The 22,992-nt window shown below is 37.8% G+C and overlaps 2 protein-coding genes across 3 annotated transcripts in view; both read left to right on the top strand.

Annotated features, from left to right (window-relative positions):
• Positions 1–186: 186 nt before the first annotated feature.
• LOC121522619 (high affinity cGMP-specific 3',5'-cyclic phosphodiesterase 9A) lies at positions 187–14,061 on the top strand. The gene is made up of 14 exons (XM_041807167.1): positions 187–274; positions 3,142–3,303; positions 3,395–3,446; positions 3,518–3,620; positions 5,183–5,325; positions 5,421–5,480; positions 7,222–7,399; positions 8,418–8,540; positions 10,876–10,968; positions 11,063–11,130; positions 11,219–11,321; positions 11,562–11,666; positions 13,611–13,757; positions 13,870–14,061. Exons 1-14 carry the CDS (start codon positions 187–189, stop codon positions 14,059–14,061), a joined length of 1,617 nt encoding a protein of 538 aa, XP_041663101.1.
• Positions 14,062–16,448: 2,387 nt separating this feature from the next.
• Positions 16,449–22,992, top strand: part of LOC121522381 (glycerol kinase-like) — a 30,550-nt gene continuing 24,006 nt past the window's right edge. For both annotated transcript variants that reach the window (XM_041806664.1, XM_041806662.1), the window contains exon 1: positions 16,449–16,716. In XM_041806664.1, coding sequence (XP_041662598.1) covers positions 16,663–16,716 — 54 coding nt within the window. In that variant the 5' untranslated portion in view covers positions 16,449–16,662. The remainder of the gene's footprint in view (positions 16,717–22,992) is intronic.

Genomic DNA, 22,992 nt, shown 5'->3' with positions numbered 1-22,992 from the left:
TATTTTTCCTTGAATAAGCAGGAACGCAGGGCTAAAGATGGAAAGAGAAGGAGGAGCAGTGGAGGAGGTGGGAAGGCCCATGACAAGGAGGTTGAGTGTTTAGCATTACAATAATGAGGTGAAGCAGACAACCCATACAGATCAACAGTGCGAACACAGCACAGTCAGTGGATCTGAATTCATGACATGGAAACAAAGATCATCTACTTCACAGTGAATGGAAAACCGGAGCAGGCTGAGTTCCCAGTGGACTGTCCTGCGCAGGATGTCAAAGGTAGGAAAACAAAATAAAGTTCCTTTTTTAAGTTTATTTACAACAGAAAAAGCAAATAATATACACCTCTCACATGGTTACATACATAAACACATCCTCATGTGCATTTCAGGTTTTTAAGAATTAATTTAAGCATTTTAAAAATATATGTTTCCATTAGTTTTTACCACAGTCATTTAGCTTTTTCATAATTTACCAATGATACAAACAAGTGAAATATACTGTAAAAATAAGACTAAGCATCATAGAAGCTTATTTTTATTTGACTTGCAAGTTAATTAAATGGCTGGATTCTATTCTAACAGCTTTAATAGTTAAGTAAATAACCAAATGCATGGATCAGTTATTACACAAGCTGCTGAATGAACTGTCCAAGTGTAGCGGAGGTTGCCTAAGCTACAGATGAAGCTACAGCTGCCACTGACAGATCCTCAACTTGTCACCTCTGCTTACATGGATGTCAACTAAGGTCAGGAAGGCAGCAAAATTATGTAGAAGAAATGAGAACAGCAGCAGCAGAGTTTATATTTACTGATTAGAAGGGTTGTGCATTCTTTGTGGCAGTCTGATAAGAAATGAGAGCTTTTTTTTTTTTCATTTTTTTATTAAGTTATATGACATGCCATTATGATACAGACTAATTTTCTACTATAGGCATCATTGTTATCCGATCCATTTTATATTCATTGGATTTGCCAATATGGGTCAGTCACAATACCACCACTTCTATGTTTTGCCCCTTAGAGTCCTGGGACTTCTGCTGGTTTATTGGCACAAATAAGGACAAGAACACATTTTTATGAAGTAGGTTAAATTGTAATAAAGTTATTATTAAACTTTTTTTTTTTTTCAAAAAAAGTTTTCTCATTTCATGTATTGAGGGGCGGTCATCTGATGAGTATTACGATTTTCTTTTAAATTAACCCTTTAGATGCCAGTGTTAAAAATAATAACTAGAAAAGCACTCGGAGAGCGCAGACCTCCGCCATTAGCCCTGTCTCCCAATAGTAAAGAATCCTGTAAAAAATTCCTGGATCCAGACGGTGATCCGGATCACTCCCAAAATCTAATCAGTTCTTCCTTATGCCATTTCTGACATTTCCTGAAAATTTCATCAAAATCCATTCATAAGTTTTTGAGTTATGATGTTAATAAACTAACAAACCCAGCTGATCACATAACCTCCCTGGCAGAGGTAATAATAACTTTTTTTATAGAGCACTTTTAAAGACAAGGGTTTACAAAGTGCTTTGACATAGTTAGCAACAAGAACAAAGCAACTGAAAAGACAGAGACAACAGAACAATGATACCCAGAAACAGCAACAATGTGTTGATCACATACCAATTAATGCTGCTGTAAAAAATCACACAGAATATTCTAGGAGCTTCTGTACCTGACCTGACTTGTTGACAAGCTGGAACACTGACTTTGGTGATTATCTTTTATTCTTTATTTTTTGTAACTTTTTTTTTGCCCAATACAGTATTTTGATTCATGATTGAACGTTATTTTTTAGAGGGCAGTCAAACTAAAACACTCCTAAATGTGTGTTTTTGGAAGTTTTCTTTCTTTTAGAGTGAAAGAAGACATGGATGCAAAATAGACCAAAATCTCTAAATTAACCAGAACATGAAATCACAATGTTTTAACCTGTAGAGTCCTGTCTGAAACAGCTACTGCATCATTTTGACTGTATGGCTCCTCCTCTAAGAACTATTTCTTCTACTAGGAGCTACTATGGATCATTAGTATAAGGAAATTCTATATTATGTTGCAAAGCTAAAGAAACTCAGCTAATTTACATTTTTATCATGTCTCCAGCACAATGTCATTTCCATTTTGTCAATAATATTTTTGCGGTGATTTTCAGTACTTCTGCTGGGGTTTTTCCCAGTAAAATACAGTGAGCAGTAGAGGAGTGCAGATGCACTAAGCCTTATTGTTGCAACTAATCATTGGCCTGATTGCAGTTTAGAGGGTAGGTTTGTTTGCTCATTTACGTAGAGAACAGTCTTTTTCAGTTCACTGTGAAGATTGTTTATTTTGAAGTACTTTTAAAATTTTAATTAAACCAGAATAATTCTAATAATTTATCATCTTGTGCAAAAATAAACAAATTATTAGTGCATTTTTTTCTTGAAAACTGTTAATTCACCATGTCCCTCTCCCTAGTAGCTACAGTCATTTATTCTAAATATTTACTAGAGACTAGTAGCATAGAAAACATGCACATGGTGTCATAGCCTATTTTGTTCTTGCTTACTCCTGTGATCAACCCAGTGAATACTAAAGAAGACATTGTCTTTGTGTGATCGATTTATTTTGTACAAATCTGTTGAGTATTCGTCAACTTAATGTGAGGGTACTGAAATAAATTGGTGATTGGTTAAGTCAGAGGTGAGCTAATATATTTCACTTTCTTTGAACATTTTTATGAAGGGAAGTGTCCTTTTTCTCACTTGAGCCCCTGCCCCTCAAAATGTCTTTGCACGTCCCTGGTCTTTAACTTCTAAACGGCTTAGAGCTTTTGGGGGCTGCCAAATTATGTGAAATCTCATTCGTCAGTGATATTCCTTTAATTTTGTAATCCTGCCATCTTAAATCTTGGTAATACATAAACAATAACATTGATAAATGAGGAACAATTCTAATCATCTGCAGTTCTTTCCTGTAGTTTTTTTTTATATCCTTAAAAGGATTTATTTGGGAAAAAAAAACAGTTAGTTACATCTTTATGCATCATTTTAAAGACATTTTATTAAATGATACCTGAGACCTTTACCTGAGCAATTAAGGGATCCCTCAAGTGTTTTCTTTGCAGAGCTTTTTAGGTTGCACTCAGTAAAATGACCCTTTTTTTCCAGATCTGTTCCGTGCTGCAGCTGAAGCCGGACCCCACGACATCCTGAAGCTATACAACCCCAAAGGCAGCATCATCAACATCTCCCAGAACCTCGAACCAAACGGCCCAAACTCATGCTACAAGCTGGAGGTGGTGGCTGCAGACTGCAACAGTGAGCCGTTAGGTATTTTTTAATTTATCAACAAGAAGAAACATTGCTACCGGATTTATTTTTAAAAAACGTTGACAGTCTTCCTCTTCTGTGATCATTTCAGGTGCCGAGCTTGCTGGTGCACTCGGATTTGACCTCTCAGCCATGGAGAAAAGGTCAGAGAGGTCCTTCAAATATGTAGATAAATGTTCAATAGCTCAACCTAAGTAATGTTGTGTGATCTCAGACTGCAGGGCCTGGAGAAGAAGATCCTGATTGAAGCTGGTGAGACTCCTGCAGTCGTGTATGAGATGAAGAAACAGGTGGATTCATTCAGAGAGAAACTAGAGGTACTGAAAAAGAACTTATTGATGTGATAATAAAATATGAAATGGAAAGAAATCATCACAGAAAACCCTAAAAAAATTCAGCTAACACTATCACAGCATCATATTATTAAGCATTAGTAAATACTTAGCACTATTAATTGGTTTTTAAGTCATTTATAAACTCAGTTCTGAAAGTGAGATTCTTTCCCGTGCTTGCTTCATGTTCATCTTAAGTTCCTCAACAGAATGGGACTTAATGGGACAATAATACACCATTCATTTTCATGGCAGACAGGTCTAGACTGTGTGCAGGTCAGTCTAGTACCCCCACTCTTTCATTGTGAAGCCGTGCTGTTGTAACTCCTCAGAATGTGTCTTGGCATTGTCTCACTGAACTAAGCAGGGACGTCTCTGAAAAATTTGTCTTTGGGATGGATGCATACACTGCTCCAAAAACCTGTATGTACCTCCCAGTGTTATTGGTGCCTTCACAGATGAGCAAGTGACCCATGCCATTAACATTAATACACCCAGGCACCATCACAGATGCTGGCTTTTTAACTCGCCATTAATAACAACCTGGATGGTCCTTTTTCCTCTTAGCCCAGCCATTATTTAAAAAACAATTTGATATGAAGACTCATCAGACCACATCATACTTGTCCACTTTAGGTCAGTCCATCTCAAATAAGCTGGTCCAGAGAACTTCTGTGTGATTTTTGATATCTGGCTTTCTCTTTGCATGGTTGAGCCTCCACTTGCACTTGCAGATGTAGATGCGGTGGTGTACAGTGTAAACTGACAGTAGTTTTCAGAAATGTTCTTGAGTCCATGTTATAAAATCAATTTCAGAATGATGTTTTTTAACGCAGCCCCACCTGAGTGATTGAAAGTCACAGCCATTCAAATGTTTGTTTTCAGCCTTGCCATTATGTGCATAGACTTCTCCCGACTCTCTGAATCTTTTGATGACTTTATGGACTGTAGATGATGAAATGTATAAATTTCTTGCATAAACTGTTGCACTATTTGTCCATGCAGTCATTAACAAAGTGGAGAACTTTGAAGAAACTTTGGGGAGTGCTCCTTTCATACCTAATCATGGTAACACCTGTTACTAATGAACCTGGGGAATATTCCAGGTCTTTATGAGCATCCTGCCACTTTTACAGTCTTTTCTTGCCTGTGTCCTAACTTTTTTGGGAATGTGCTACAATCATTTAATTCAGAAAGCATGTTTATTTCCCAAAAAAAAGTCTTGAAGTTTATCATTTTGACCAAAAATGAAATCTTAACTATCTTGTCTTTGTTTGCCATTTGATTGAATATGTTAATGGATTTGCAATCCCTATATTCTGATTTTATTCTCACTTAGACAGCGTCCCAACTTTTGGACTTGGGGTTTGTAAAATGTCCAGGAGGCATATTTTCAAGAGAAGCAACCATTTTACCAAGGCAGTTATGATGAAGTTAATTTAAGATTTTATTAATTTCAGAGGTTTGAATTGACCTTTGGATCTCAGGATTTGTTGTAATTTGTTTCTCTAATCTCCAACTTTATATTTGTCTTCTCTGTTTAAAAGAGTGTGGAGCATCTGAGCTGGCTGGGATTGTATAAAGATCTATCAGAGGGAACACATAAACCATCACCATTTTACCACAAAAGATCTCTGCATAAAACCAGGAAGGAGTGTGAGCATGTACGGGAAAAGTTCCTTCAAATGAGGCACGTTCACATGAAAATTCACCAAAAACAAAAAAACATTCATCATTCTTCTGAGCATCTTTTCATCAAAAATGCATGTTTTGTCACCTTTGCAGCTCCCTAGAGGTGTCAGAGGAAGTGCGTCAGTATCTAAAGACTCCAACCTTTGATAACTGGTGAGTTTAGTCAGTAGAAATCTGATGTTATAATTCAGTCATAGCTCTAGGAGTGAAAAAAACAACCAGTGCACTTGTTTCTTTGGTGAGCAGGCAGTTGGTTAATGACGGTCGTGTCCAACAAGCACCTCTGATGCGTATCTAAAGAGGATGTGAGCCGTCAGCCTTTCTTCTGATCAACACTCTCATTTCAATATGAAAAGGTCCACAGAGGGCCCACTAATCAAAAGAAGCTCTTCATAATAGGCTTAATCAGTACACCATGTCTGAAGTGGCTTTTGGTGAGCTGTGCTTTCTATAAGGCTGTGCCATCATTTATTGGTCCCAAAGCTTTTAAGCAAACCCACTGTGTTGTTGATAAGCACAGGTTACACACCAATAACTGGAACATGATCCTGGAAAAGATATTGTAAATAAAGGACGGGCAGCTTTTTGGGCTCATGCTAATCTAAGGTGGTTGGGAGTCAAATAAAAGACCTGGACAGTCTCTTATTTTCTTTCAAAATAAAAGCACAATACAGCAAAGTTGCCCTTTATTTTAATGCTTTTTTGTACTAATCTTCATTTTGAATGGAGCCACAAATTTTATGTAAAATTTCTAATGACTTTCAAGAAGATAGGAAAATGCCGATGTAATCAGATCTGGGTGGACAAACAAAACTGCATGTCTTATTGTTCCAAAACAGAAAAAAGGGTAGAAAGCTAGACCCTGATGTAACCTGATGCATGTTGATAAATGACATGATGTACTGTAGGCCTGAGTTTCTTCATCATGATAGCAAGGCCCTTATGTTTCATGTATTCAAATCATTGCGAGTATAGTAACATATAACCCCAATTCCAAAAAAGATGGGATTATTGCAGATTTCATGAAACTGTTTTTGTTACAGTAGAACATCAGATGCTGAAACTGAGACACTTTACCATTTCATGAAAAAATGGCTCATTCTGAATTTGATGGCAGCAACACATCTTAAAAGTAGGGACAGGGCAACAAAAGGATGGACAAGTAAGTGGTGCGAATGAGAAACAGCTGAAGGAGCATTGTGCTACTAATTAGCCTAACTAATGAACTATTTAGGATAACTGGCAACAGGTCAGTAACGTGACTGGGTATAAATGGAGCATTTTAGAGAAGCAGAGTCTCTCAAAAGAAAAGATACGCAGAGGTTCACCCATCTGCAAAAAACTTCGTCCAGAAAAAAAATTCAGAAAAATGTTCCTTAACGTAAAATTGCGAAGACTTTGAATATTCCACCATCTACAATACATAATATTGTTTAAAGATTCAGGGAATCAGCAGAAATCTCTGTGAGCAAGGGATAAGGCTGAAAGTCAAAATTGGATGCTTGTGATCTTTGGCCCTCAGGTGACCACTGCATTAAAACAGGCATGATTCTGTACCTGAAATGACTGCAGGGGCTCAGGGAAACTTCCAGAAATCATTGTCTTGATCATGATCCAAAAACAGGCCAGGCAAAATGGAAAACTGTTCTGTGGTCAGATGAATCAAGATTTGAAATTCTATTTAGAAACCTGTGGACCAAAGAGAAGGGGGACCATCCAGCTTGTTATCCTTGCTTAGTTAATGGCCTACATCTCTGATGGTATGGGTTTACATTAGGGTTATAATCTTGCCCTAGATTGCAAAAGATATAAGACCTGATCCTGTTATTTACATTGAAATAATACATCACAAATCCTTGCAGTTTTGTATTTTGTGTGTTTTATGTGTTTTAAGGCAGTGGGAGGATGCAGAGATCATGGTGCTACTGCAGGTCATGTACACAGATTTAGATTTCATCGGCACCTTCAACATTGAGCCTGAAGTGCTGCAACAGTTCCTGTTTGAGGTCTATCGACGATACAACAACATCCCTTTCCACAACTTCAAGCACTGCTTCTGTGTCACACAGATGGTGAGTGTACGTGAAACAGTGGGCAAATAATGTTCGGTCCACTTGAGTCTGTTTTTGTTAAACCATGCAATTATGCCATGATGGATAATTGGTGACGGACTTTTGGTCCTCAAGGATTAGAGGTGACTCCAATCGGAGGAAATACGTAGCAACAGGTAAGGTTGATTTTTTTGTGAATACATCCATGATGTATTTCCCTTTGTAGCCTTTTGAACCCCACCAAGTAGATGCAGGTGGCCATCAATCTGGATCAGTGCAACGTTTCTCCCTATTAAACAGAGGATGTTCCCCTTTGCCAATGTTAACACAAGCTTGCTTATTGTGGATTACTGCTGGGTCCTTGTATAAAATTTAAGAAAGAGAACCATTGAAGCCATAGACTGTATAAAGACCATGGTGGTCACATTAAAGCTCTGTAATGGGGTGCAGATGGCCTAGTGGTTAGGTTGTAACCCATGCCTGTGGGTGGCCTGGGTTCCAGTCAAACCTGACACTTCCTTCCTGCATGTCCTTGCTCTTATATTGCTGTTTCCAACTCTCTGCACTGTCCAACTCTATAATGAAGGCATAAAAAGGCCCAGCCTTTGAATGTTTGGTGTCTAATGCCATACAAAGCGAAGTTAACGGCCCATACTGTGTACCTCTGCAGCTTGATAACATTACTTACAGACGTATAAAAGCTTAATTTCTATTCAATATGCTCACAATCTTACAACAAACTGATCAGAGCCATGCAGTGTTATGCATAGTCTGTGTATAATACTGCCTCTCTCGAACAGCTATGTGGCACAACTTATTAAATCAAAACAATACAATTCAATAAGTGTATAAAAATGTTTCAATGGATTATTTCTTACAGGCAAATCCTGGACCTGTCTTAGAACACTGACCTCCACCTGTGGAGTACAAGAGACTCCTTCTTTCAAACTAGAGGAGCTTTTGAACGTACATTGTACCATGATATTGCGCTTTTACCTATCCTGATCTGATCTGGTCTGTTTTCCTCTCCTCTGGTCAGATGTATGGTTTGATCTGGCTCACTGACCTCAGGAGTGAGATGGACAGCATCGACCTGCTCATCATGTTGACCTCTGCTGTCTGCCACGACCTCGACCACACAGGATACAACAATGCCTATCAGGTAAGAAGGGTCCTCTGTGCTTTTTATTTTGTTTTGTTTTCTTTGGGTTTTTTTTGTTTGTTTGTTTGTTTTTGTTTTTTTTTGAGAGAGAGTTTCCATCAAAACTGTTAATTTGGAACTGATATAACAGCAGATTTCTTGCAAATATACTGTATGCTTGCGGATTAGATTCTCTTTACATACATACACTCTACCCCACAGTAAGCCATATCATTGATTCAATGAAGATTAATGAAGAAATGTCTTAATAACACATCAAGCACAAAAAAATTAAGTTTAGTTTCTTTATTTTGATGTTGCAACACCTAGAAGAAGGCCAGCATTAACTACTACTGGTTAAACAAAGCAACCATTACAATAATTATCCATAACTTCAAGGCCTGTTATAATTTAAACAAATCAGTGATATTGATGTTTAGGCATTGACAGTTGTGAGGAATTTGTAACTGATCTACAAAGCCCACCTTTTGTATGTATGAAGATGTCTTATATTTAGTGTCCAAAAACTCTTTAAACCTTCTCCAAAATTGTCCCCCAGATGAAACTTCGCCATTTTCACAGGAAGTTGGCATAAATTTTATCTGATTTGCTTTAACTTTCCCATATATGATCAAGGTCTGCCCCTCTACACATTCAAAGGTTAATTTCATTATTTTGCTGTAGCACACCCTAGTGGCAACAGGAAGTGACACAATTAGGCAATTTCTTCTTTCCTTTAACTGAGTTAAACCTCTCAAACGTAGATTTTCCAACTTAAGTCCTTGATAATTGTCCACAATGCTGACATGTCATAATAAAGGATATCTCACTGGCTATGGTGGGAATTTTGCTATCTCACCAGTTTCACAGGAAGGTGGCATGACTCTCTTATGAAACAAATGATTTGCTTCAAATGTCACACATATGGTCAAGGTCTGCTCCTCTACACATTCAAAGGTTAATTTCAAAATTTTGCTGTAGTGCCACCTTTTGCAAGAAGCCATTTACACCACTTACATAAAATCTCCCACCTCCATTGAATTTTATATGATTATACATATCAGTCCTGCCTAACCTTGCAAAGCAGATGGATTCGCCCGTTTCCTTGTTTTTCACTGGTGAATCCATCTTGCAAAGCTCCCATCTGAACCGTTTGGGCCCAATTAGAAAGTGACAGGACCAATCAGCGACAAGGGGCAGTACTTTCAGGGGCAGCAGAGTCCTGACGTAAACAAGCAGCAGCAAGAGCTGGTGCAGTTATGGAGGAAGAGATTAGCGTGGATGCTGCTAAAGCACTAGTTTTATCAGAACTTGACAACATTTCTTCATTAAAAGAAGAACTAAAAACAACAGTGAGTTGTTTTCTTTTCAAAAACGACAAAAGTCGAGTACTTACATGTCTATAGTCGCCATGTTTCGCACTATTCCTCACTAGCTGCGCACGCACAGCTCGATAGTAGCTACATCACGTGTTTTGTTGCTCTTATTGGCCCATAGAGATGTGATAGAACATTCATCCAATCACACTCTGAGCTTATTTCAAAGCCTCTGCCTTTTCTCAAACGTTTCCTGTTCCTATTCAAACGTTTCCTATTTCCTATCTGGCGTGTCAGGTTAAGTCCTGCCCAGATGACATCTAAATATGAGCGCCTTGCTATGCCATACTGTCACCTAGTGTTAATGGCCAGTACTACCTCATATACAAAGTACAACATATTTTTGAGTTAATGAAAGTCCTGGAGGATTTACATGGCTTCTCTGCTTCTTCTTACACTGCATGGGTTGCAAACACCCAGAAGTGATACAAGGGCCCTTCAGTGCTGCTTACAGCCCTAGTTAGCTTTGCAATTTTCATGATACAATGGCCATGTTTACAGTATAGACAAAGCTGTTTTGACTGAAACAAACAAACAAACAAACAAACAAACATAAAAAAAACAATCAATGACCAAATAAAAGGAGCTTGAGGATTCAAAAGAGTGGTTGACAAACCCCTGATGTGGCAGTAGTTATGCCTATTTAAGAATTGGCTCTCTTTCTCCTATCTACGGAATTGTATTCTTGCACGATATCTTCTTATTTTTAATTTGTTTTTTTCACACAATTAGGTGGATTTTATAATTTCAACAGGTCAAATTTCTGTTGTTATACAACAGAAGTTAACAAAACTTGCTTCCTATGCAACCACATGTTGAAGTGATCGTTTCTGTGCAAATGTGGCCTACATTAAGATCTTGAAAGATCAACAAAAATTACAATTTTTTAATGGAAAAATTACTATATAAAATGAATGGATGTATGTGTATGTCCACTTAGGGCTTCAATAGTAAACTAATGCATGATCGTGATATTTTAGATCAATGCTCGGACTGAGCTCGCCCTCCGCTACAATGACATCTCTCCCCTGGAGAACCATCACTGTGCCGTGGCTTTTGAGATTCTGGAAAAGGTAAGGGTAGAAGACAAAATGAACACTAACTCTTGAATACAAAAGTTTTAACCTGGCAATCAGAGATAAAAAGGGGCACTTTTCTGCTTTGTAGTCAGAGAGCAACATCTTCAGAAATGTCTCCATGGATCAGTACAAACGGATCAGAGAGGGGATCATCAAGTGAGTAAGCCTTTAAAATTTTTGTCTGATGTTCATGCATTAAGCTGAACAGTGTATAACAAGGATTTCTGTGCTGGTGTGATTACAGATGCATTCTGGCCACTGACATGACAAGACACAACGAGATCCTCAACAAGTTCAAGTCCATCCTGCCAACTTTTGACTTCACCAACAAGGACCACAGAGACGTGGTAGGAGGGGAGTTAAATAAGGGAGCAGATGCTGTAACAACATAACCAACAGACACATTTAGAAATTAATGTGACTCTATGCAATGAGAGTAAAATGGTCAGATTTGGAGTTATATTCACTACATTTCTTTAATAATTTAGGATAGGATATTATATAAACACTGAGTGATGTTAAGGGCACTGAAAAAATGGGAAAATATTATGCAGTTGTGTTCTTTTTCTTTGTTTGTTTTTGTTCAGTTGATGATGATTTTGATCAAAGTGAGCGACATATCCAACGAGGCTCGGCCCATGGAGGTGGCTGAACCCTGGTTAGACTGTCTGCTGCAGGAATTCTACAACCAGGTAACTAAATCTTCTTGTATTTGTTAACCCTGCAAAGCAGATTGATTGTCCAGATTCCATGTCTGTCATCAGGCAGCTCCATCTTGCAAAGCTCAAATCTGAAACATTGCAAATCATTGGACAGTGTGAAGGAGACTCCTTTTAATTTTGTTAGATATGCTGCCCTCTGATGTCCTAAGATATGGATATGCAAAGCAATATTTCTGTGGTGTTATATGTTGACCCTACCTGATGTATCACTGCGCAGGACAGAAAAGAGTAGTTCCGGTTACACGGAGGGGGAGGTAAACAAAAGCTGTAACTCCAAGTATAGGAGGCTGTATGCTGTTGTTTGTGTTCCCGAAATATACTAAAGTAAACACACAGTATATGAAGCTCAACTGTAGTCTTTATTGAGGACTTAACACAACAATTTCCATTGCAAAAGCAATCTGAAACAATTGTACCAGGTCTGAGAGTGGACTGGACCAATCAGCATTATTTGAGGAGAACAAAATGTTAGTTACAGGAAGGGTTTGGTTGTGCAAGCTGGTAGCAATGGCTGCCAATGGTGTATCAATAAAGCTATAGCATATGCATGCCCACTGTGTCTTATGCTTCTTTGCTCTGACTGGCCCATAATGAACAAGACTGACAGAACATTCGTACAATGACCCTCTGATCATGTGTGATTTAATTTTTTATTTATTTATTTATTTATTTATTTATTTTAGCCAATCTGTTATGCCAGAAAGACTGTTTCAAATATTCCAACATCCATCTGGGCTACCAATTATCTAAAGTGCTTCAGAAGGGTAGAACCTTTGAAAATAAACAGAGGTGTCGAAAGTATTCACATTCATTACTCAGGTAGAAGCATAGATACTAGGGTTTAAAAAGACTTCTGTAGAAGTTGAAGTATCAACTCAAGCTTTTTACTCAAGTAAAAGTATAAAAGTACTGGTTTCAAAACCACTCAAAGTATAAATGTAAAAGTAATGTGAAGGGGAAAAAAAAATCTATTAAGGACAAAAGCTTAGACCATGCCACAGGGGCCAATTCCATTCTACCATTCCATTCCATTCCATTCCATTCTATAGTGCACTACCCCACCTGTATATCACCTATAATGTTATATTAAAATATTAATGTTGAAATTTGGGATGCATCTGTTTCAGCCGTATTTATGCCCATTGAAAATGAACACATTTTAGTACAATGCAAATACATACATTAGGATGTCAGAATGGTATTATGTTTATACTTCTCATCCAACCACAATCAAATTCACTCTATCCAGATGGCACAATTTATCTGGATAGGTTTTGGGGTTTTTTATTTGTGTCTTTTTAACGATGCCAAGCCTGAATGAAAACAAGCTGAAATGAAATAGCAGTAACGAGGCTATTTTTAAAATGTAAGGAGTAGAAAGTACAGGTAATTGCTTGAAAATGTAAGGAGTAGAAGTAAAAAGTAGGCTGAAAAATAATTACTCCTGTAAAGTATAGATACCCAAAAGTTCTACTTAAGTAAAGTAATGAAGTGTTTTTACTTAGTTACTTGACACCTCTGAAAATAAAACATCATAGTGCTGCAGCAAACTACATAAACTAACAAATAACTAAAGTATAGAAAGAAATGATGAAATAAAGACAGGAAGGTAAATAGTTATCAGAAATATAATTCTTATTATTAGTCAATGTACAGCCAACTCACAATAAACAACTTGCTATGGCAGGATTATTATATCCATTTTTTTCAAAAGCCTTGTTCTCTTTTACTCCATAGTCTTACTAAATTCCTCTTTTGTCCAACTAATTCAAATTCTTTTAAAACAAGTTGAAACATCCTGATTTAAGTGTATCCAGGTTCATTTGAACATTTTATGACAATTAACTCTGTTAGAGCCAGAGTTGTTTTTTTTGTTTTTTTTTACTTCCTGCTGTTTTTTTCCATCTTCCATAGAGTGACATGGAGAAGCTGGAAGGTCTTCCAGTGACCCCCTTCATGGATCGGGACAAAGTAACCAAACCTTCATCTCAAACCGGCTTCATCAGATTTGTTCTTCTGCCTCTCTTCATCGAGCTGGCCAATCTCTTCCCCTGCCTTGAAGTAAATAACTCTAAAAGATCCAAACATCCATAAAATGCTCTGAGAAATGTGGGAAGTAACTCCCAAAATAAAGATTTAGGTTTAATAACTCCCCATATCAATTTCTCTGCAGCAACACATAATCAACCCAGTGAGGAAGGCTCTGGATTACTACACAGAGATGGAGAAAGCCTTGGAGAGAGAGAAACAGAACCGCTCTCAGAGCGAGAATACATCCAAGAGTAAAGAGACGTCTGTGGGCTCACAGAGCAGAACTAACAGCCTAACTGATGATCGACCTGAAGCCTCCAAACCAGATGTTTAACAACTGAGCTGGGCATCATTGGTCATCATGGTATTTGAGTAGTGGATCTATACAAATGTTGTCTAATAGCATTGTTGCATGCAGGCTCCTGATGAAACGGAGATAAGAGATAAGACAATCTTGTGACCTTAAATTTGGCTTAGCATTAAAAAACTCAGTATTCAAGTGTTAACAATATGAGCACATCACAATATATGCAGCTTCCTCTATCTATTGTAGTACTGGCATTATTGTAAATGAGTGCATGCTCTTAATAACATCTGAAAATTACAGGTTTAATATATAAATGAATGATTGAAACCTTTAAATTTTAAAGTGCAGTGAGCGCTAACAGATGTAGTAAGAGCTACTAAACAGCAGGTGTCAGTACAAGACATGTAACAGTGGTAACATTTGACTTTTATCAGTGTCAATAACATTGTTGTCCTGTTTCCATCAGTCAATCAATGAATGACGACAACACGGTGGAAAGATTGTGATGCTCATGTTTCATGTGTCAAATTGATCAGACCAAAACCAGATGTGACTTCAAAGACGACCAAATATTGTGGAATTAACAGCAAGCTTTATATATCAACATAAAATTGACAAATCAAACACATCTAACTCTTTCAAGAAATAATATAGTGTGCTACTAATTGTTCAGCGTCTTTATCCAAGTCTGACAGCATTGGATAGGTAAGTTATGTACTTATTTTACAAATAAAGCACAAAAAACATGATTATAAACATTTTGACTCTTCCCAGTTTAAGTCCAATATTTGGTGTTTATTGATTGTTGATATTTTTCTGGTTTCATTTCGAATGAGTGCTCAAATTACTTACAATCCCTGTTTGTTTTATGTCTATAATGTCATTTTATGGTTTTGGTGATCAATCTTTCTTTTTAGTGTTAGTAAGTTAGGGTTTGTCATTGATGCATTAGGGACTTGTTTATTAACTCACTTTTTTTTTTGTTTGTTTGTTTTTTTGCTCATATTGGAAGCATTTGCTTGGTTCCCTGAATTGATTAAGTGTTTTGACGTCGAAATAAAGCCTCAACTTTCTAAAGTTGTCCTTGCCTCTGCAATACCCTCCCATTTGTCCAAATATGGTCACTTCTGAGTTCATGGTGATGGCAAACATGCTAAACTGGGGCCATTCAAAACATGAATAAGCGTGTGACGTCACAGTGCTGTTGTCCACTTTACGCCTGAGTAAAGGTGAAGAATATCTTGAAGAGCTGGCTCTGCCAAGTAAACAGTTATAGCTTCATTCATTAATGTCCCTTTTTTAACTGTTCAATATCATTAGAAGAAAAACTAAAGCTGCAATAACTGAGATAATTGAGATAATGCATTCGGTTATCTAGAATGACTCACATGCTAATAAAATTAAAATATAGTGACAAATGTTGCTCTGATTGTGAATAATTTTAGAGACATTCTTTAAATTTCAATATATTTTTATGGATGTTATACCCACAGAAATAGCAGGACCACTGAAAAGCCCTGTGAATTGGCCCTCCACAGATGTGATTTTTTTTTAATGTTACAAATGTGTGTTGGATCAGTGACATTGGTGTAAGCCTCCTTGCAAAAATTCCCCTCCTTTAAGAGCTTAAAAGTGTGCTAACAATTATTGTTGGGAAAATATGTTCCTTTAAAGGTTGCCTCAGTTTTTCTTTCACTCTCTTCTGGCATTTTGTGCAGGTCATGGTTCAGCCATGAAGTCTGACATTATTGGCCAAATAGCAAAGACATCATAAACATCCAGAGCTATCACCAGCTTAAGAGGGTCCATGGGTTATTAATGTAAATTGTATCCCCAAAAGGTGGTATACATACAAATAAACATTTATACCAAGAAATCTGTGCATAATAGGGGCAAAATGATAGCTCAGTTTTATCATATTAAAATATATTATTTCTAACATACAATTGTATAACTATCTTTATCAGTCTAAAAACACAATACAACATGTTCAATATAAATTATTTTAAAGGTTGTTTTAAAATAGAAACTGCATAAATCATGCAGCAATACCCTGAACTCCCAAAGAATAGCAAAATTCTCTTATTCACACAAGTTGATATGTCTTTACTTTTTGTGAAGTATGGGGCTCCAAAGTTTTTAATTCCCTTGTAAAATGAGAGTATCAAACTTTGTTAGATCATTATTACACAAGATAAGTAAAAAAGATTAAACTGGTGCTAACAGGCGAGTAAAAGAGATCGGCTGAGTCCTAATTTCCATCACTAAACATAGCTCATTCACTTTACAGGGGAATAATTCACATTCTTTGCGCCGTGCCCCCGATCCTAATTGGTCAGCGAGGGGCGACGCCTTCTGACCAGCAGCCAATCGTTGCGTCAGCTCTGACCCAGCCGGTTCCGGTTTATCCTCCTTCATGCCCCACGGTCTGTCCGACCCGTGCCTGCGCTGGAGTCCGACCCCTTCACGAGGAGACGTGGATTACACCGAAGTAAAAACATTAAAAAAAAAAACAAAACATCCCATCTCGTGTCGGGGATCCCGGACGGACTCGAAGGCAGCAGCAGGTTGTGATTAACGTCCTGTTTTGTGAGTTTTTACCGTCCACGAGGAGAAAAAGACACCGGGATGGATCCGCTGGTAGCCGCGATCGACCAGGGCACGAGCTCGACGAGGTTTCTGGTGAGTGACGTGGAACAGTTGGCGGAATTTAACGGTCGGTTAGCTCGGATATTTGGGCAATTTAACCGCAATATTAGGCTTTTACGTTCACTTTATAGCTTACAGTAAATTAACGCTACTTTTATGAAACATACCCTCCATTTTAAACTTTTTAAAAGTAAATGTCAAACATTTTGACAAAGAAAACTGCTAATTTGACTAGCTTGAATGCTACATATCTCAAAATCGCGACTTATCAGTATGTTTAATATCGTCGTTCTGGTTAGTTTATCAGTGTTTTTGTTTTCTAACACAAGTTAGACACAATTAGTGATTGAATTTCACTGCTAATATGGGAATCAAATACTGTATGACCCTCCTTGTACTAGAATTGCTTAATTGTTGTAAAGTATTAACTTTCAACGCTATTTTAATTTTATCTAAATGTGGGGACGTAGTAATACACCCCACACACACGCGATATAATGAGTATCAAGTTAAAGGGATATGGTTTTACCATGATTTAGGATGATTTTCTTATTGTTGATCAACTGGAAGTCAATTCCTGAATGAAGGATTATTATTATTTTTTTTAATACTCAGGCAAATACTGTCACTAACTGAGCTAAATGATCTGGATCTCTTAAAAGAGATGGACTACACATCACAACAAGTGAAGCTGGATGCTGGTGAGGCTTACATCATCTGCAAATAACCTGTTATCTGCCAGTATTGATATGCAGATTGTGCGTCACTTGCTAAAATATGTTTGGAAATATTGGCTTATTGGACATCAGCAAAATCCCAGCATCACGCATCCCTGTTTTGAAGAGGATTTGAGGAGCATTTTGACTTGTGATCAATTTTTTCACAGATGGGCAGTTTTTTTTCTGTTATTTCCATGTACATGTTGACATTGTGCAGCTAGCTGGCATCAGAAGTTCCTGTTTGACATTTGGCTCATGCAGATATGACCAAGAACTGACTTTGTTTTTGTTATTTGTGTACACAAAAGATACTGTTCACGGCAATTCAGTTGAAAATGTGAAGATATGATTTTTGGTCTGTGTGACCGATCTCTAATAAGTGATAGTCTTCCTGTTTCTGAAAGAAAACAAAACACTTTTTCTCTTTGTATAAAGTCAACACTGATAATGCCCCACTGAAGACTTGTACAAGGATATTCTAGTAGCTAATGTATTTTGTCAAGTTATTTTGAATTAGCCATACTTATATTGGTGAGGTGCCATTGCACCCTTGGATTGTATGCGTGTTACCCTCTGGCACAGAAAGCTAATTATGGGTCAAACCTATGGAAGTGGAGAGTGACTTTTATTGCATTCATATCAATTCAGGAGTAAATTATCCCATGATTCAGATTAATAGCTCATCAGTGGACTGATAAGAGTGCTATCTCTACAGGAAGACAATGCTTTACCTGCCCCTGGTAGACTTTGATTAGAGTCTTGATGGGTTGATCAATGAAGAATTCTCCTTAATCTGACATTTCCGCTAAAGTCAGTTGTCTAGACGTCGTCTTTGCATGCTGGCATGACATTCTTGATCTCTAGTCAACAAGGGTTTCATTGTCCATCTCTAGTGATAGGTAATTGCTGCTAGGAGTCTGCTGTTTTCTGAACATGTGATTCAGTAGGATGTGGAGAGAACACCATCCTTCATGTTAAGATGTTCAACAGTCAGTGATATTACAAAAAGAGTTTGAAATGCTATTGATCCTAGGTGACAAATATCACTGACTAAAGGATTCATATTTGGATTGATTTGCCATGAAAGTTCATGACCTCTTCTTAAAGGGGTCTAACTCATTCCCAGTGTGCCGTGAGGTCCTCCAATTTTATTCGACCCGCCCGCGTGTTTAGTTCAGTTCATACTGCTGACAGAGGTTAGATTCATCCCATGAATACTAACTCACTCGCCTTCTAGTTTAACCTGCTCTGGTTTCACAGTTATCCTTAGCCTCAGGAAACCCCTCCGCTTTTTCCATTTGTTGGTTTGTTTTGCTCTGGAGCTAATTGAAGCCTTTTTAGAGATCCATTGTGATGAGTTAGGGCTTCCTCAAGTAGGTCAGCTGGAAGATCAGACTTGGCACAGGAGAAAGATGTTTGGAGCTCTGCAGAGAGAAAAGTTTAATTTAGATTTCAAATGAACAGATTGAATGGGTTTTTGATGCTTGGTTAGATCTTGTAAACACATTTGATGAAAGCTTTCAGCTTTTTACATTTGGTTAACCAAGAATACAGAAAGTCTTTGTTTGTCCAGACTGAGGACCTAAAGTTAACACTGGCAGGTCTTCAAAAAGGAATTTCTCTTTGCTGAACTCATGGGCTGCAATAATTGATTAGTTCTTTTTAGTGTGACTGTGTTTGGGATCCAAACTAAACCTATAAAACACCAAAAGTCAGGTCAATAGACAATCTGAGTTACTGAGGCAATAATAGATCAGCATCTTCTGCGTTTAAGTAGTGACTACAACAAGTGCCATATGGTTTAATGCCTCTGTGAGGTTTACAAAAGCCTGGCAGGGAAAGTACAGTGTTGTGTAAAGAAGAAGAAAAGGGTTGGTTTGACCCTGAAGTTGTGTCTCCAAGAGGTCTTCAGTTCATCCTTAGGTCAGAGTAGACAATTGTGGGAAAGGTTGAAGAAAATCCCTCAAATCATTCTTGAGAATTTGCACTCACAAGCAAGGGATGAACATGCAGAGCATGAGATACTACTTCACATTTGCTGGGGTTACTGAATGGATGGATTACTGTCAAACATAATGCCTTGGTCCCTGGGTATCTCTGGTGAAGAGCAAGTGTAATGAGTGAGCCTTTGTTTTCATCTAAGAAAGAGATGTAAGGATATTTTGGGTTTCAAAAATGACTTATATTTCAGCTAAAAGCTCTTTTCTAATGGATTCATTCTGAACAAAGTCAGACACTTAAGAACTTGTACAGGATTTGGCTTTTTTTTTTTTTTACCTGTATTACTGATGTTGTAGTCATTAAAGCTGCTCTGCTGGCTGCCACATGAGGCTAATCTGACACACCGGAAAGACGGTTTCATTTATTTCACATTCATCTTGGAAACCTCCCATACAAAGCACTTGGGAAGGGCACAACTTTTCAGAAAATTCTTGGAAGGTGATTGGATGAATGTTCTGTCAGTGGAGCTTGTTGGTGGATAAAACTCATGCCAAGGCCAGTGAGGAAGAAGAGAAGCTTTTTATGTGGTGCTTTGTTTTGATGAATAAAAGTGGTCCAGTCTTGATAAAACTGCTGCTATACTATAGCTACATCTAAGCTAATTTGCTACAGTAGCCTTTGTTTTCACCAGCTTACAGTACAAACCCCGGAAACATCTTTTCTGTCAGTAGGGTTCTTATTCTTTATTTCACAAAATATTGTTGTCGAGTTCTGATGAAACTGCTGCTATACTATAGCTACATCCTAGCTTAATGCTGCATCGGCGTAAGCCGATTGCTTTTGGCTTCCAGTACAGCTAAACCCCACCAGTAGCTCCCGCCTCCTTCTCTGCAAGTGACGCTGATTGGTCAGATCCATTTTCAGACCAGGCACAATCGTTTTAAATTAGAGCTTTGCAAGATAGATTTGCCTGATGATAGACATGGAATATGGGCAACCCATATTTGTAAGGTTAACATGAAGCCGTCTCCTGGAGAACATCTGTAACACTTGGCTCTGGAACTCATTTAGACCTTAAAATATACAATGTGAACAATAGGACAAGGGCTCTGAAATCTTTAAGTAGGCTTTGATTTAAATGGCTCAGTAATAATCAATTAAGTTTTATTCTCTAATTATCTTTTAAAGATTTGTTTGCAGGAGTATTAACTGGAATCACTTAGCGATGTATGATATTTTTGGTATGATATCGGTATGTTCATCCCTAGAATTGATCTGTGCATCAGGAAAAGAAAACGTTGACTTCTCAAACAAGTCAAGAAAATAAATGCCATGAACTTAGCAAATGACACATGATAGAGTTTAATATGCATTTGTACCTGCTTCTCAGATTGTTATAGTCCAAATCCTAGAGCAAAGAGGGGCCATAAAACTGCTCTGGATATTTTCATGACTCTTTCCAAACTGCCTAGTTTGAACCCTGTTTGAGGCCCGTCACTGAATGCTTGTGATGACATCGAGGTCAGACACACTCGGTCACTTTAAACTCGGTCAAAGTTAAACTTTAACGTGCCAAAGTTGCTTTGAGGTTCACCGTGCTGCTCATAAGACTGACACAAATACATCCAGAGTCACAGATAACAATGATTGAAACCTTGCAATTTAGGCTACCAGAGTTTTAATACTCTTTCATTTATTCTTTTATTTTAATGTTGCCTCTATGTGACAGGAAAATCAAAACATTGAGATTAAAAATCTCATTTTCAAGAACATCCTGGTCAAGATAGGCAGCAGCACATGCTACTCAGGCTCAGTCCCATTTCTAATTTTGACCACTAGCCTATGATTTTAGGGCCCGCTTACCTCTGTAAACAAAGCTACATTGGAAAATCTTATACGAAATGGAACTATTGTTCAAGACCCTGGAACATCACTGGTAGTCGTCCTAATTTGCAAATCTTGCAGAGGATTCACCAAGCATCCTGGGAGATCTCGCTTAAGATTCGGTTTGGTGTGTTCTTCTGAAAGACAAGAAATAACAAGTGAAACTGGCATGTGTTAGTCAAGGTCAACTACAGTCTAAAACATATCTGTCAGAACATCTGCTGCCTTTTAGTTTCTCTTTAAAATGTCCAATGAGAGCAGCTCATTATGTTTTAGATGTTTTTTTCTTTCATTCCTGGCAAAGGGAGCAGCAAACTTAAACGCTTTTTCCCCCAGTTTAGTTCTGACCTTTGATACAGACAGTAAATAAAGATCCTGAGACTGAAGATTATAAATTCCTGTGCTCATCTGACTGATGTAGGTCAGAAGGCAAGAAGGAAGTTGACAGACAACAACCTAGTAGATAAAAATAAGCTAGTGTTCTAACCTATGTGTAATCAAAGATGATCAAACAGGTTCATACAGCAGTGATAGGGAAAGGCTTTAAAAATAAGTGTGCAGAGCTATCTCTATTTTGTAATACAAGCCAACAAGCTCTGCAGAGCAAGGAAAGTTGAAGGAAATCAAGAAAATATTCTGTCTGAAACTCCTTCTGCCTTGTTCTTCAGCCATCTCAGTGCAAGTGACAGAGAGGAAAATAGTTACTGCATTGTGCTGCTTCGTTAGCATGCAGGACAGTAAAATATTTATCAGTGTAATCAAAGCAAGTTGATTTTGTCGCTGATGCTTGCTTGTGTCCGATCCAGTCAGGAGGGCACAAGAAGAGCTGCTGCTCCTTCACATTGAAAGTAGTCACTTAAGACCGTTCCAGCATCTGATCAGGATGCAGCCTCCCCATGGAGGTCTGCCAGGCACATCCAACTAGGAGGAGACCCCAGGGTTGATCCAGAGCTCAATGGGGGGATTATATATATCCCGCCTGGCCTGGAAATGCCCCAGAATCCCCTGGAGGATCTGGAAAATATATCTAAAGAAAGGGGAGTCTGGGTTGACTTACTTAGTCTGCTACTACTGTGATCCAGCCCTGGATAAGTGTAAGTAATTTGATAAATATATGTTTTTTTGAAGCATACAAAGTAGGACCATCAGCCATTAATGCATTAATTGCAATTAATGACAACACATTATTAGTGTATTAATTTTTTTCAAATCCTGGTCATTAATATGTCCCTTTCTGCACAATTTGGTTAAGCTGACGCAACATCTCCCTGCAGCCATGTATTTTCTTTCAAATAAAAGCAGGTCTATGTCTTATTAGGAATTATTACCCTTAATTTAAGATAGTACAGCAATCCGAAATGAAACAAAAACAGGTTTGAAATTGCATTTTAAATACAGTAATTCTGAGATTAATTGCAATTAAAATGTTAATATCCTGACAGCCCTAATACTAAGCATCATCATTTGGATACTTAGCCTAATTTTATATATTGAATGTCTTGCTTGATAGCTATGTTTGCTCCTAAGGAGTCGTGACTTACACCGTCTTTCTTTTTGGCATCTATATGAAATGTCTTCTACATTTGCATGCTTTGATAACACTTGTATGTGGTCCAGCATTTGATTCAGAATGGCATCAGATGTCCTGCTTTATCCTTTCCAGTCATAGGATCAGTCCTTTTATAATACAGGAGGATGTTCCTGTTAGCCGTCCAACTATGTGACTTCAGCTGAATGTAACCTCTTCTCATTTTAGTGTCAGAGG

The sequence above is a fragment of the Cheilinus undulatus genome, linkage group 15 (genome assembly GCF_018320785.1).
Source record: "Cheilinus undulatus linkage group 15, ASM1832078v1, whole genome shotgun sequence".
NCBI lineage: Eukaryota > Metazoa > Chordata > Actinopteri > Labriformes > Labridae > Cheilinus > Cheilinus undulatus.
This window is presented reverse-complemented; position numbering and strand designations above follow the sequence as displayed.

Excerpts from the sequence above, each read along its gene's own strand:
- LOC121522619 (XM_041807167.1), top strand. The coding sequence starts at position 187 with ATGGAAACAAAGATCATCTACTTCACAGTGAATGGAAAACCGGAGCAG. Across the intron at positions 8,541-10,875 it reads GATACAACAATGCCTATCAG|ATCAATGCTCGGACTGAGCT; the intron begins GTAAGAAGGGTC and ends GTGATATTTTAG. Across the intron at positions 10,969-11,062 it reads CTTTTGAGATTCTGGAAAAG|TCAGAGAGCAACATCTTCAG; the intron begins GTAAGGGTAGAA and ends TCTGCTTTGTAG.